Genomic DNA, 15,000 nt, shown 5'->3' with positions numbered 1-15,000 from the left:
TAAGGGTTGGCAAAAACGAAGAAGTAATCACCATTGTAAGCGCCATCTTGGTCGGCGTCGTTTCCAGAAAGACATGTACATGAAATGCTTCTCTACCGTAACTACTTTATGTGCGATTCAATCAGCGCATTCAACGGAAAAATAACTGAAAGAATGGCTTTCTTCGGGTAACTCGTATATCCCATCGTATTGAGCGCACGGCATATGCCAGGTAGTAACTGCAACAACAGTGACTTTGCATAGCCGGTCGGTAAGACCGACAATATGTCTTTCCTTTGAATATAATTCACGATACCCTCTTTTTCGTTGCGCAGTTACTTCCTCCACACCATCGAACGATGACTTCCGCTATTGCCTTGTCTATATCTTCAATTTCGTACAGCCGAAAAACCTAGGTAACATGTGCTTGGATTGGTTGCAATCGATCTTTGTCACCTTCAAACCACCCGCGTCCCTTATCACGCGCTTATTGTCATCGTTATCCAAGCGTTTGAAACATTCGACACCTCCAAAGAACCAATCAGCAAAACATCCAGATTCTGGATGTTTGGGAATAAGCGGGGTTGTAATTGGCTCGGCGCTATCAAAGGGATCGCGCTCAGGTCCAAAGGCTTTTCGCGCGGGTCACTTTGAAGACTCGAAACTGGAAACCGCGCATGAAAAGCCTCTGGTACCCAGGGTATGTTTTCCGCTGTAAGATTGTAAAATATATTCTTATTAAAAAAAATGTTTCTGATGCCGAAAGTCACACAAATTAAAAGGGATAGCACAGAATTTTTGGTGATATTATCATTCACGATTTTTTTGCTTTTTATCAATCATTGTCTTTTTAATCAAGTCTGTGCGCATGCTACCGAAGCTCCCCTAACCCACCCTATGCCATTTTTGGACCATAATACCCAAGTTTCACAGTCCTAAATCGCACATGGTATTATTGTTGACAACTCCAGGATATGGAAAATATTGCTCAATTCTTTTGAGATTTTGAAATTTAATAATTTTTCTCTAAGTTTAAGAAAATTACCTTTCTTACTACAATGAATCATTTTTTCTATAGAAGCTAAAGCAAGCAAACACCTTCAACATTTGCTTCCACAAACCGCTGGTGTGGCAAACGGTTTCAAGACATCATCAACATTTCATTCAACAAAGCTTCACCAGAGGCTTGCTATTCAACCCGTGGTTGTTACAATGCATACGGATATGGATATGTCGTTGAGAGACCTATTAGTGAGCTCGCGCAATGTGGAATGTGGAAACAGGGGGAAACAGGGGGGCTTCAAATTCACTCAGCAGAAGAGATAACAAAAGAGTTGTTGACTGGCTGTTGAAGCAAAGTTTAAACATTGATTTAAGTTCGATTTAACATGTCTCAACGAGGTTGAAAGGGAGTGGGAAACGGTTTCGACACTGCTCTTCAAAAAAATCGAACGGATGTTGAAGCCATTTTCGTGGGCCTTAAGCATCGTAAGACATGAACTAAACCACTGAAATATAAATCAATTTTTATCAAACAAAAGAACGCCATGAACCATCGTACACTCATAGTCACTACCGGATTTTTTAAAGGACTACCACGAAAATTGAAAAGATGCTTTCTGAATTTTCTTACATTAATTATCATAGAGAATCCTTTAAGCGACATTTTGGTAGCTTGCCAGCTTACCAAGCTTGTGAAAGTCACAAAGGATGGTAAGGATGAGCAGACCAATCATGGAAGCAAATTGTACAAATCCACATGTTTGATATTCTAACAAGTTAGCAGTCCATAATCCGGAGAGTCCATCTTCACCACCTAGTCACCTCGTCAAAACAGGTGTACACGATTCTAGTTTTAGAAGCCTGAATACTATTCGTACAATGAAATTTTTTTTTTTTAAGAAGATGACAAGGTGCTGCACATGCAATGCTTTCCCTTTCAGTTACCCTGTTTTATTATGTCAGATGCAAGCTCAAATTAAACTGCCGACTTTCTCTATTCCTGAGAACGATAAACAATCTCAAAAACAGAATCTCGGGGGATAAATTAAAAGTACATGGTAAGGAATTGAGACTTATTATTAGAGACTTAGATGGAGATAATCTTTTATCTTCCCTTCCTGATCAAATAGCACCCTCGTGTATATGTTGTCGGGTTTCGTCATTGAAGGACTAAGGTTCTTTATTTCTACAATAGACAGCCGTTGTCCGCGATACTACTTTCAGTTAAGTTAATCCCTTTAAAAAGGCCAGCTAGAAGTGCGCATCAAACATCGCTTTTGGGTTGGCGACATGGTCCAGTTTCTTTCTTATGTCAAATGCCACTTTGTCAGCATCATCTTCTTCTTCATCTTCTTCAGGGCCACCGTTTTCGCGTTCTTCGAAGCCAAAGTTGACTGATCGTGGTTCAAGTGAGTTTTTCGGCTGCTCATGGATACTAACAAGTTCAAAGCTTACTGCCCCACTCTCCTTTAACGTACTAGATACTGATGGCATATTAAACTTGCCAGTTTGCACCTGTTGTTTCAGAAAATTTTTCCCTGTCATTCCACGTATTTCATTCTGGAGGTCATTAAGAGGCAAAACCAACGCCAGGCAACACGAAACAGACCATTGTGGATTTTTACGCCACTCTTTGATAAAGCGGCAAATATACATGACGTACTGGACTGGAAAAAGGAAGAAGAAAGAAAAGAAATACGTTTGTATGTTATCGCAAGTGATATCCAGCGACGAAGCTTAGTCAGTACTTTGCAAAATGCGGATTTTCCCGACTGTTTCTCCCCCAGTGGTTGTTAATTCCCGTATGTTTGTTTGTGTTAGTGTATTCCACTCCTATTGCAAGATCTTGGCGTGTTTTCGATAGAACAACTTTCTTTGGTTGGGGTGAACGCAGCTCGCATGATGGGTCATAAAAGAAAACACATTATAATTGAGCTTGGCCACCTACAATCCTGGTCAAAAGTTGTTGGGAAGGTTGCGCGCATCACTTCACTTCACACCTACTTCGATTATTCTAACTATTGGCTGTACTATTTCGGGAAGAGCATGCTCTCACAAAGGCGCTTTTCCAAGGAAGGGATTTGACGTGACAAAATATTGCGTTACAACAGTATCTTACGCAAAAGTACAAAAATGGGCATTGAAAGTCCTTTCATCGTAAATTCCCATTCTGTTTCTTGAAGTCCAACAGTTAAATCTATTGCAGCGTACATTTGGTATCTAGAGGTACAATTCCTGTATAATATACAGCTAATGATTGTTCTTTGCGTTACTTTCACAATGGTAATATAGCAAGGGTTTTCCTAATCGATGTGTAATCCATGTGTTTGGTACTAAAAATTTGTTGTTACACTATGTTTTTCCCGTTTTATCAAATAGGTGCATTTTCTTATACAGCACAGACAGTGACATCATGTTCTTCTTATGTAAATAAATGAAGACAAAACGGTGTTCCACACAGTACTCCATAAGTATTTGGGGATTTCGAGGCCATTGCGGTACATTTCGATACGACTTGAATGTTTATGGATAGAATTTAATACTGCGAAGTAAGTGACTGTGAATTTGTTCCCTGGAATAGAGACATTCTTTCATTTTGAACAGTACTCCCTTTTATTGCGGGAACTTAAAGATTAATTGAGTAATGAAGTTCTCATTTATATTCGTTCGATGGAGTACTGTGGTAAATGGTCTTTAAAACCAAACTTTACAGTCTGCAAACCTATGAAAAACAAAGTTAGGATTACAGTGGTTATTACTAAGCGCTTATTTGAACCCAAAGACAAACAAAATAGCAACATTTTTCTTGGAATATATGGAGTACTGTTGCGGAGAACTGTGCTATGAACTATGACTGTAGCCTGATCATCCTACACACAGCTGTAAATTCTTGTTTGCCAAGATAAATGTCGGTGGCAAAGCATGGACCACAACGACTGAGCTGCAGTATTGCTCGTCCAGAAGATTGCGACCCTCAACCTTTTTCAGACAATCCTGGTCAAAAGTTGTGAGGAAGGTTGCGCGCATCACTTCACTCTACACTTAATTCGATCATTCTAACTATTGGGGCTCAAAAGTGACGCTACCTTCACAACCATTTGGTCCAGGATTGTAGCCACTCTCATCGAGTTCGGTAAAAAGCTAAAATTTCACTTTGGCAGTGAAACTTTGGCAGTGAAACTCAAATCTATTATACCACAAGATGTAAAATAGCGAACTAAAAGATTTTACTGATGCCAAATCAGGAACTCGGACCTCCATGGTTTTCTCCTGCTTTTCTTGAATGAACAACCAACCTCTTAACTATGTCACTACATTGAAACAGCAAACAATTTCTTTTTTTGATCCGGCAAATGTAATCACGGTGTGCACATCATTGGGCAAAGTAATTAGTGCTACTACCACACTCTTGCAGATCAAAGTCACTATCAAGCGGATAAACAATAGCAAAATTAATTGCGTTATCCAGTGGATAGTGCTAATCACCCTTTGAACAACTGGTGCCAGATCTATAGCTAAATAGAGTTACGGAGACTCTTTAATAATTAGTTTGCTTTCTGAAGAAAAGTTGAAAAAGGATTGGGACCGCAAAGTACAAACCGATTCTGTGTCTTAATCGTAGCGTGGTATCTTTAAGTGAAGTGAGCTGCTGTATGTTCCTCTTATGTCCAGAAATGCAAGTAATTACATGCAAGCCTAATTATTTTGATTTTCAACCTGAAGTGTCCCTTTTAGTCTAAGTATTTCCTGCGTATTTCTAACAACAGGGTTAGGTTAAGGATTTGTGTTATTTTTAGGTCAGGGTAAATGCAGTAGTTTATCTTTACTTGAGAAGCAGCATTTGGGGGATATTTTGTGACATTAATTGTCTGTATTCCGAGACACGAGTGATATTAAAGTTGTAAAAAAGAGCAAGGTGACGCGTATTGAAATCCGCGTGCATCTAACTTGTTGGGTTGCTAGACATATCTGTCCCTGAGCTCACGACCACGCACAATGCTAGCCAATTAAAAGCTAGACCCCCAACTCTTTTTTTGATTTAATTTCAAATACGAGAAAAATGCTTACCCACAAGAATTCTAATAACCAGAAAATTTGCTCCAAATACCAATGCCTTGAACATGATGTGGTCCATGTATGAGTCAACCAAGGATTGTGCGCCCTCTGCTGGTATTCTACTCACAGCACCTATTCCGAGGTTGACAAACGTGACAGCAAGGGAAGAAACCATCAGGTTGTTCTCAAAGGGTTCCGCTATTGGCCGCTTGTACGCAAAGAACATACCATAGAGACCTGACAAAACACAAGCCAACCCAACATAGGCTCTGCTCTCACCTCCTATCAGGATAATGCCTGAAGTTAATGTCACCTTTCGAGCTGTTTCAACAAGTTCCCAATACCATGATTGAATGTTGTAATTTGCGAATAAAAACTGTAATCCTGTGACAATTTCTGGATTTGAAAGCTGGGAATTTGCTGATTCATCGTCACCTCCCTCTTGATGTATCTTCACTGACCTTTGGTGCTTCCAAAGAACCACAAAGGCAGCTACAGGTAGAAATATGATGTACAAAATACTGCAATATGCAACAATTACAGATCGTCGGAATTCTTGGTTTGAACACTTCACGTTAAAGTCAACTTTAAGAAACGTATCGCACTTGTCACCTTTTTCGTCAAGGCACAGTTTGTGACAAGCAAGGGGAAGAACATTTGCCGTCTTCGAGCAGGTGCTTAGATAGGTTACGTAAAGGAAGAAAAAGACTGTTCTGTAGGCCAACTGCTTTGTTTCGGAAATTTTCTTCACTTTCTGCACTTGACTCGGGAAGGTCTTCCTGGTTAATATGACCTTCCTAAGGCCATAAGTAATGAATGTAAAAATGACGATTGCAGCATTGACGCCGAGCACTGTAAACAAGCTTCCAAAAGCATTGACTTTTAGATCTGGAAAGAGACAGTGGATTGGAGCAATCTGGAAGATATTTAGCTGTAACATCTCGGAATATTTTCCAATAAGGGAGAGAGAGTCTGGCCATTTGAGGTATGCAAATGCATCAAGAATTCCAAATGTTACCTGGTAGAAACCAATAACAATTTTTAGTCTTCCAAGAATTATATCAACTAAGGAGCGATCTTGTCTGTTGTTGGTTTGTTTCCTGCCTTTCCAAACCACAACAACAGTGATGAGAATAGTTACTGCTGCTATGACGGAAAGCTGTGCGATCATCCATGTTTTAGTTGGGCGCAAATGATTAATAGGGTGGAAGCCAGGTTTTTAACCTTAGAAAAAGATCTATTTCGTCGTATAAACGTGTGAGCCAAAGGGCCTCTCCTGGCGCGACTTCTGGGCGACCCCTTAAATTGTCTTAATGATCCCCGACTTTAAAAAAAAGGCCTGGAACGCTGCAGTTCAATACCCTTCTGTTTTTGAGTAACACGTACCACAGGCATTCCAGTGTAAGCTCATGGAGAGTCCAGTTTGCGAGAAAATTACGTTCGAAGTCGGGCTTTTCCCGTTGTTTCTGCCTTTTCAGTGCGGGCTTAAAAACTAAATTTGCAGCCGCTGTGACGTATATGGGGAACAGAGATTTTGTAATAAAGAGAAACTATTGCTGTTGTGGATATTTTCTTGATTGTTTTGCTGTTTCTTCGCGGACTCAATATTCACGACAAACATCAGTCAAAACATTGCTTCTACATGGGGCGCTCTCGCATGTCTTTCCCATATCATACGCCATAAGCTGCAAAAATGCCCGCTGACTCCTCCATTCTGAGCGGCTATGCTGATGGCCCAAAATCGGATTAAAAACATTTTTTTAGGTGAAAAAACGACGGATATGCCAGGAAAAAAGTTGAAAACATTTTTATTCATGGTCTAAAGAGTACATTGCTTTTTTTTGCCTTCAGTTCCCCTTTAAAGAGGTCTCAATCATGATGGGACTACATTGAACTGACAAAAGATCTTTTTTTCAATGTCTTTGAGACACTCTGACATGTATTTTCTGTTCCAATTTGACTCATATTTTAAATATTATAAGAAATCAACTGTCGATCAATGTTGATGTTTTGGTCCGTTTTCACACTAGAGAAGGAAAACTCGTCTGAGACGCAAAACTCGTCTTAGTGTGAAACCGGGACGAGACGAATTTTTGACGGGAAATTATCTGAATTTATCCGTCTAATTTCTCCCTCAAAACAGAAGATTTTTCGTGGACGATTTTTTCGTCGAGACTGGAAACACGTCTTGAATTCACGTTCAAGACGGGGAATTGGACAGAAATTGCGTCATTCGCGCGGTAAAGAAACTGGGACTAGAGAGCAGACAGCGAATTATGGGTAACAAACATGGCGCCCAAGAAGAAGAAGGAGAAGAGGAAGACTGAAACTAAAAACAAATCATGATTGAAAGAGGAGCTTTCCTGCTTTGTAGAAGTAACATCATCCGTCGAAAATAGAGATAAACCTTGGGTGCATGTTTTAGAAACACTAGCCTTAAAGAAAACTGCAAATGAAAGCATCTTCACGCAAATTCTTACGCGATACTCTGAAGCGTTAATATGGTTTGACCATGTAAATACCTCTCCAATAAACAAATAACGTTCAATGATATACCCACCCTTAACTGATTGCCCAAGACGCAGACTACACTTATTCGTCTTTTTAATAAAACAATATATTTACACTTGCAAATCTTTTGAGAAGAAACCAAACTTAAAGGAATTTCAAAGTAAAGTTTTATTGCAATGGCAATTTGAGAAATGTGCTCTTCCTTTTTAGGGATTTAAAAATCCTCGTTTTATTTCTAACAAAATACTTAATTAACCTTTGAAAAAAGAGGGAGTAATAATTATATGTATGTAATTAGATTCACGAGTCATGCAGCAAGAACCAAAAGCTATAATAATCTTCTTCGGTGCAGTTTTGTTCTAATTCAGTTTGCAATTAGTTTGTTTGTTTTGTTTCCTTGTAAAATTAACTTAAAAAATAAAAATTTAAATTAAAAAAAATTAAAATAAAATATTCACGCAAATTACAGAGGAATTCGAGGACAGACGTGTTGCAGAAGGTCTGTCCAGTGCCAGTGGTGCCGAAGATTACTCCTTCACTATTAGCCAAATGAGATCCAAGTTCAAATTGTTAAAGACCTGGAAAGAACTGTGCACCAAAATAAGAAGTGGAAGCGGCCTTTCTGCTAAAGACACAGATACACCGGATTGGTTTGCAGTTTTAGACCCCATATTCACAGAATGCTGTGATAACATGGTCGACCTCAGCAGCAAGGCTAAAGAGGTGTTAGGTAGTGATTCCGATGAGAAAGTCATCAATCGACGAAGATGATGATGATGAAAGCAGCATTTCTGAATCCAAGCAAAGTGATGAAGAGCAGAATGACCAAGATGATGATTCTCCCTGAGACCAAAAAGGTCAAGAGAGAAAAGAAGACTGTCATAAGAAAGAATAAGTTCAAAAGGCTTTAAAAGTCCCAAACTACTATCATGTGTGATATGGTTGAGACCATCAGAGAAAGTTCTGATGTTCAAGAAAAGAACAGAGACAAGCAAGTGAAACCTTTGCTTGATGCTGAGCAAAAAACGGATGAAATGTTCCTCACATTCCAAAGAGAGTTGGCTGAAGCAAACAGAGCTCATGAAATGATGTTGATAAAGTTATGATGTCAGGGGGAAATTCCGGCAATGCTTATGGTCCTGCACCTTTGTACCAACACCCAAACCTATCACCACCATCAGCTAGGGCAGCATCCCCAGACCTTTATGGTCCACATCACAGGATGCTTTCACATCTTCCTACTACCCAGATTATCAGAAACTGTAGTTAGCCAGTAGGCCAATTTGTTAATTTACCCATTTTACTGTTGCTGTTATGTCATGACCACGCCCAGATCCTAAATTTATTTTTAAGTGTTAAAACTAGGTAAAATATGAGTGAGTCCAGCAAATGAGTAAGACATCTATTTTCAACATGAGAAGCTACATTTAATATTCTAAAAGGGGCCATGTGGTGTTGTCTTTATTAAATAGGCATTGATGAAATCTTGTAAAAGGACCTGTCTTAACACAAGGTGAAGAAACCACATTTTTGTAACTGGAGAAATCTGTGCATTTCATCTGTGTCTGTCTAGTAAAAATTTCATTTTTGGGAAGAGGTCAAAACAATGATGCTTCATAAGTATCCAGTTTTTGGGGGTCGGTACCAGTGACCCCTTACCTTTTCGATCTTTCGTGAAAATCCGATTTTAACTGCAAATATCCCGCAATTGAAAATAATTAACATTTGGATAAAATAAGGCTGCCCATATGCTCTACCTAGTGAGATAGCACATTTCAAACATAAAATGTGGTGCCCTTAAAGCGTTATTCGGGAAAATGAACCCTGACCTTGAAAAACAGGGGGGTGGTATCACCCGGTACCCTACCAACTGTTTTGACAAGCCTGATACCTATCGGGTACCTTTGTTTTGACCTCTTTCCTAACTTTAATATTATGTTATTCAGCCTTGACGTTGTTAAAGGTTGGTTTCTACATATAAAGGCATTAGGGGCCTCCTTAAAGAAGATTTTTCATAAGAAATTATAATCCTTTCCCAAGTCTTTGCAAGCTTTGTTTAGAAAACGTTTCAAGGATGCTATGGAATGTTACTGCAACCAAATATAAAATACAGTAAATAAAGCCGTGTTCATGTTCACTATTTCTGCAGCATTTTTTTTGGCAAGAACTCCTAAATTGTTATAGGTGGGCTCTTCAGAAGAACACAACAAATATATATGAATGGAAATATTGTACACTGTTTCCAATAAACTCAGGAGGCTCCCCTGGTGGCACCCCAAAACCTCAGGGGGTGGTCTAAAATCAATACTTTTCGCAGTATCAATCTTAACCTTTTTTCCCGAATATAGACCACCCCCTAAGGTTTTCTTCAGAAACAGAGGCAACAGCTATGCCTTACTGTTACTGAGAACAGCGTCACCCAGGCCAAAGACCTATAGCTAGAGGTGAAAATGATATAATGGGAGGTCACATCTACACTTGCTCAACCCTGATCTCAGGGCTGATCTCTGAGTGACCAAAGCCATTCTGTTACCCTAGTCTTGATGTCATTAGTTAAGGTCTTGTCCTTTGTACGCTTGGTGGCCTTGAGGATAAGACTAAGTTCTTGGACCTCTACCTTGGTGGAGCAAGGGTCATTTCTATGAATGCATATATTATGTAGAACTATACAGCACATGATGATAGCATTTTCATTGCGCCGTCTGCACTCGGTTTTCTTGTACGAAATACGCCCTCTGCCTTTCAACATCCCATAGGTATGTTCTGAAACGACTCTTGCCGACCTCAGTCTTTTGTTGAAGTACTTCTGCTTCGGACACTTTGTGGTATCTGGATATGCTTTCAGCAACCATGCTCTAGGCGGAAAAGCGGAATTACCTACTGTTGAAACAGGTATCTCCCCGTGACCTGGCAATTTCAGGACTTGGTTGGGAAGACACTGGCCAGATTCTATGGCATGAAATATGTCCGAAGACTACCACAGCGTGGAATCATTTACTGATCCAGGAACTCCCACTCCAGGCCATAGAACACGTTTATTTGATCCAATAAGCGCCATACTCGTTACTGAGTAGCGTTACTTGAAACAATAAAATTCTTTAAGTTACTGTTGATATACAAATAATACCCATCCCAGGTTCCAAGACATAGGAACTCCCAGTTTTCGATAAAAGCTGTAAAATTCCTTCTTTCATTCCTCTTCAGTTTTTGGAAGTGATACGTATTCATCATAAAGGGGATTGCACGATAAACTTTGTGACTTGATTGAAATTCGCACATGCAGGTGAAGGAGCAACTACTAATTGATCGCCGACTGAACTGTAGGAGCATCCATGGTCTAGTCTGTACAGTGTAATCCCCAATAGGCATTCTGGTGGGATTGTTTCTTTGAATTTTGTTGTTTCCTTGGTTACGTCATCTGCAATTACCTTCAATATAAACTGAAACGTTGCACGATTTATCATAGCCTTTTCTTAAATTGCTCGTCTGTCCGGTTCCTGTATCCCTTTTCCCACCAAACACGACTTCGTTCCTCGACAGCTCGTTTTGGGTTCCTTTGTTTTAAACAAAGCGAAACAGCTCCGAGCACTTCTGGAACTATTGTTTATCTAACTCTGTTTATCAAACAGAAAAAAAATTGTTGCAATTGAACTCGGTGGGCGAAAACGATAGGAAATGCTTGGTTTTCTAAAGCCCAGCAAGAAGTTTGTAAATAAAACGGAATTCATATTCAAACTGGCGGGCTTTTCGCGGGTGTACTAGCTAGGTAACCACTCAAATCTCGTCCCAGGTTCTTTCGGACAAATTTACCTTGTTTTCCGTCTCTTTTCCGTCTATATATGAATTCATGTCGGTAAAAACCTGACGGGTTTCTATTCACAAATTCATATCAGACGGGAAACTCGTCAGACAAAAAACCAGTCATGACGAGTTTTCCGTCCTCTAGTGTGAAAACGGTTATTGATTCAACTTGAACAACCTTGCACCTTCTGAGTACACGGGGAGTGCAGAAAACGAAGAACTGGAAAACGAAGATCCGGAAAACCAAGACCCCTCCCTAAGAAAATAGAAGTTCTCTTTCATGAATTACAGTAGGGTCTTCGTTTTCCACACACCGGCCCGGATGTGTGAAAAACGAAGATCCTGCCCTCATTCCGTGTGCTTGGCTAGTCTCTGTTCGTCAATTTTCTTGTAGGAGTCTTCATTTTTGGTCTTCGTTGTCCACATACCGGGGTGTGTAGAAAACGAAGGCCCAATGCACGAGGGAGAAAATTATCGATCATTCTAAATAACACGAATTGTGTTTTGTTATTTCTTGTTTGGTATGCTACGTTTTCTGGGGGTCTTCGTTCCACGAGTCTTCGGTCTTCGTTACATAATCTTACATTTCTGCTTATTTCAGATTAAAGTTAAAAAAGATATTACCATTTTTAGCGTTGTCGTTGTCATAATGGAAAATCCCAGATTACTAGTTATAATTACCTGACCTGCTTGCACTCAATATAATCTCTCATTCTTAATATAATTTCAAGATTTTCTATAAACGCAATTCATGTGATAACATGCAAAAATGCATTACGTCATGAAAAATATTTGGCAGTTTGAATTTTTGCCCGCTTAATCTCATTTCTATTCAATTATGAATGGAATTGTACAACCGGGACAACATATCATTTGATGATTCTTATGACAAATACTCTGATCCCTAAAGGACTTAAGGTAGCAATTATCAGAGTTCATCCTTGGACACAGTTCTTGCGCAACGAAAGGTGATGTTATCACAACCCGCATCAGCAGTATTTCCCATCCTGAAACGCAATAATGAGAACAAGTAAAGAATATAAAATTGCATAGAAGCTGTTTACACGGAAGTCGGAAGATCCAGCACTGGAAAGATTCTGGAAAGTACAGTAGGGCTTAAGGTTCATAATTTAAGCAGATTAACACTGATTCAAAGTTCGTTTGAGTTTTTTCTAGCGCCACGATCTCTCAGCCAGAACAATTGTTTAAGAAAAACGATTCTACTGCTAAAGGAAAATACAAAATCAAATCATGTAAACCTCTTAACAAAAAAAAATTAAGAAATGGTAAGCGTGCAGCGTGCAACTATCGAGTTATGGACGCACGCGGGAGGTTGCTAAGCACAAGAGAAGCGTAAGAGTCGCACGAGGCGATAGCCGAGTGCGACTCTAGCTTCTTGAGTGCTTAGCAAACCTCCCAAGTGCGTCCATAACTCGATAGTTGCACGCTGCACGCTTACCATTTCTTTTATAACATAATCGTGAACACCACTCCTGCGTGTTTCGCTTGTATTTGCATAAATCAAGTTTGGTCAACAGACGATGTCAACACAACTTTGCTTTTTTGAGACAACTTTGAATTAACAAGACAAAATGATGAACAAACAGTTTTCCCAGTCAAAAATTTTATTGGAATCAACAATAATTTGCTCTTAGGAGAGAAAACATTTCGACTTTCTTGCGAGCGTCGACACAAACACGCTGTCTTTGCACATGCTTCGCTTCTGTTGAAAGCGATCAAGCTATCGCAAACAGCACGACTTTTCCAATCCAAAAAAAACGACGTTACACTATTTCAACTCAAATGGCCGATGAACTAAATCTCAAGAAGAAAATCGACATTCCAAAACACCATTTACCTTCCTGTAGCATCTTACCTGGTCTCATAAAATCCATTTCAATTCCGCGATTCGGCTTGAATATTTAAGCACAGTTTAGATTGTGTTTTGGAAATCAAAAGCAGTACAAACACGAAACGCTCTTTCGTCGCTTTAAGACCTTCAATTCTCCTTTTCCGCTGCTGATTAATCTTTAGGGCTATATCTTTCTATTTTGAGCTCTGTCGAGGTTCACCCCAATTCTAAGAGGAGGAAAATATGTCTCGGAAAATTAGGACTGATGCGCTCGTGACGGCATTTTCTTCTTAAGTTAGATCGCACGTCAGCTGTCGTCAGCGAGCGTGCACCGATGGGCAAATAGAAATGATCAATTGGCCAATCAGAACGCGCGTTTTATCCAAGTTATGTTATAAATAATAATAAAAGGATGCTCGCCCTTCTAGGGTCTTCATGGTGCCATGATCTTATACCTTTTTCACGCAAACAAACGTCAAGGGTATCAACAGTGATAATTTTGAGATCATGACAGAATGAAAAGTTGAATCAACATGCTGCTAGTTTTGGTCAATATATGTTTCCAACACAATTTGCTTGTCAGCATCAAGCATTGGTTTCTGCAATAATTCACGAGGATGACAGACAAGACAAGCACATTGTTATACATATTTGTAAATACTGCTACGGATTAAGCATTCTGCATCTGGATTTAGGTCATTAATCTTGTCGAGTTTTTCCTATATTTGCAAAATACGTATTACTCCTCCAGCTTCCCCAGTCGTGCTAAATGATTAGTTAAGCAGTAACAACAAGAAAGCCTGAAAAAAAAAAAAAACATTCTGAAATGGGATTTCAACCCATGCTTGACCTCTATGAGCTATTAAGCTTACTTTGACCTGGTCATTTCGTGAGTTTGTAACAAACCCGTAGAGGATGTAGATATGCATTTCGACGGATGTAGACACACATCATACAGGAGTCTTCGACACTTCAATTGGCTAGGTGCCGCCACCTAGGGTTTCAGACGCCAAACGGCTTCTGATCCATTAACCATAGTTTACCGGCATGTATATATGATTAAAGCCTTCAGTAATTATCACAATACCGCTGTTATAAGTAAGCGTCACAAGCTCAGCAGTTCTGTACATATCAACCTCAAGCCTGTGGTGGACCTGCGTCATCCGAAATTTTTACATGAAAAGAAACAACGACAGAGTGGTTGAAAGATGCTTGTTTACTTCGAAAGTCATGCATTTCACCTGGTGATATGGAAGTACGGGCAAGCAGACAAAGTCCCCTGTTCTCTCGCGTTTCATTCATTTGCCATTGAACTTACAGGCATTTCATTAGAATTTTTTGCCCCCTTTTTGCTAACCTTTTGAACAAATAACGAAGGTAAACCCAGGGAGGGCACCAGGATTTTTCAGTCTGTGTCCTGAGACCCGCATGTCCGGCCAAATTGGGGTCCCAAAATCTTGGTGACTCTCTGCGAGAAAAAAAGTATCTTATGAGAAAGAGAGAGTAACAAACTTTCTAGTCTTTTTCTTTGGACAGTAGTGAGTACTGTAACTAGCCAGTTCTTTCCAGGTTACAAATCATAGATAGCTAATTGCCCAAATTCCTTGTTTGCAACCATCAAAACTCTTTCAGCCAATTTTAGCTAAAAAAATCTTTATGTAAAAATGAACATGTCTTCAACCTTTCTCAGTTCCTTTTCAAGTAGTATGAGCACTTGTATTTCTCAATCGATCAAACGATCAATGAGCAAACAAATGGTGGGAGCTCAATTAAGTTTCCCGGATGTTTGGTCATCTCCA

General features: G+C 39.6%; 2 protein-coding genes across 4 annotated transcripts in view; one reads left to right on the top strand and one right to left on the bottom strand.

The window, feature by feature from the left end:
• LOC138052077 (inactive C-alpha-formylglycine-generating enzyme 2-like) overlaps positions 1-15,000 on the bottom strand; it is a 60,295-nt gene that overhangs the window by 899 nt on the left and 44,396 nt on the right. For 2 of the 3 annotated variants that reach the window (XM_068898439.1, XM_068898440.1), the window contains one exon: positions 8,954-12,356. The exons of the other annotated variant lie outside the window; for it this stretch is intronic. In XM_068898439.1, the coding sequence (XP_068754540.1) occupies positions 12,278-12,356 (79 nt within the window). In that variant the 3' untranslated portion in view covers positions 8,954-12,277. Of the gene's footprint in view, positions 1-8,953; positions 12,357-15,000 lie in introns of those variants that run through there. 3 annotated transcript variants of the gene reach the window in all.
• The window catches only part of LOC138052078 (adenosine receptor A2b-like), an 8,421-nt gene continuing 6,130 nt past the window's right edge, over positions 12,710-15,000 (top strand). The window contains exon 1 of the mRNA XM_068898441.1: positions 12,710-15,000. This exon is cut by the window's right edge and continues 6,130 nt beyond it. The gene's annotated coding sequence lies outside the window, so the exon portion shown is untranslated.

Source organism: Montipora capricornis, chromosome 6 (genome assembly GCF_036669925.1).
Source record: "Montipora capricornis isolate CH-2021 chromosome 6, ASM3666992v2, whole genome shotgun sequence".
Lineage (NCBI taxonomy): Eukaryota > Metazoa > Cnidaria > Anthozoa > Scleractinia > Acroporidae > Montipora > Montipora capricornis.
The sequence above is the reverse complement of the archived record's forward strand: the minus strand, read 5'-3'. Positions and strand labels throughout refer to the sequence as shown.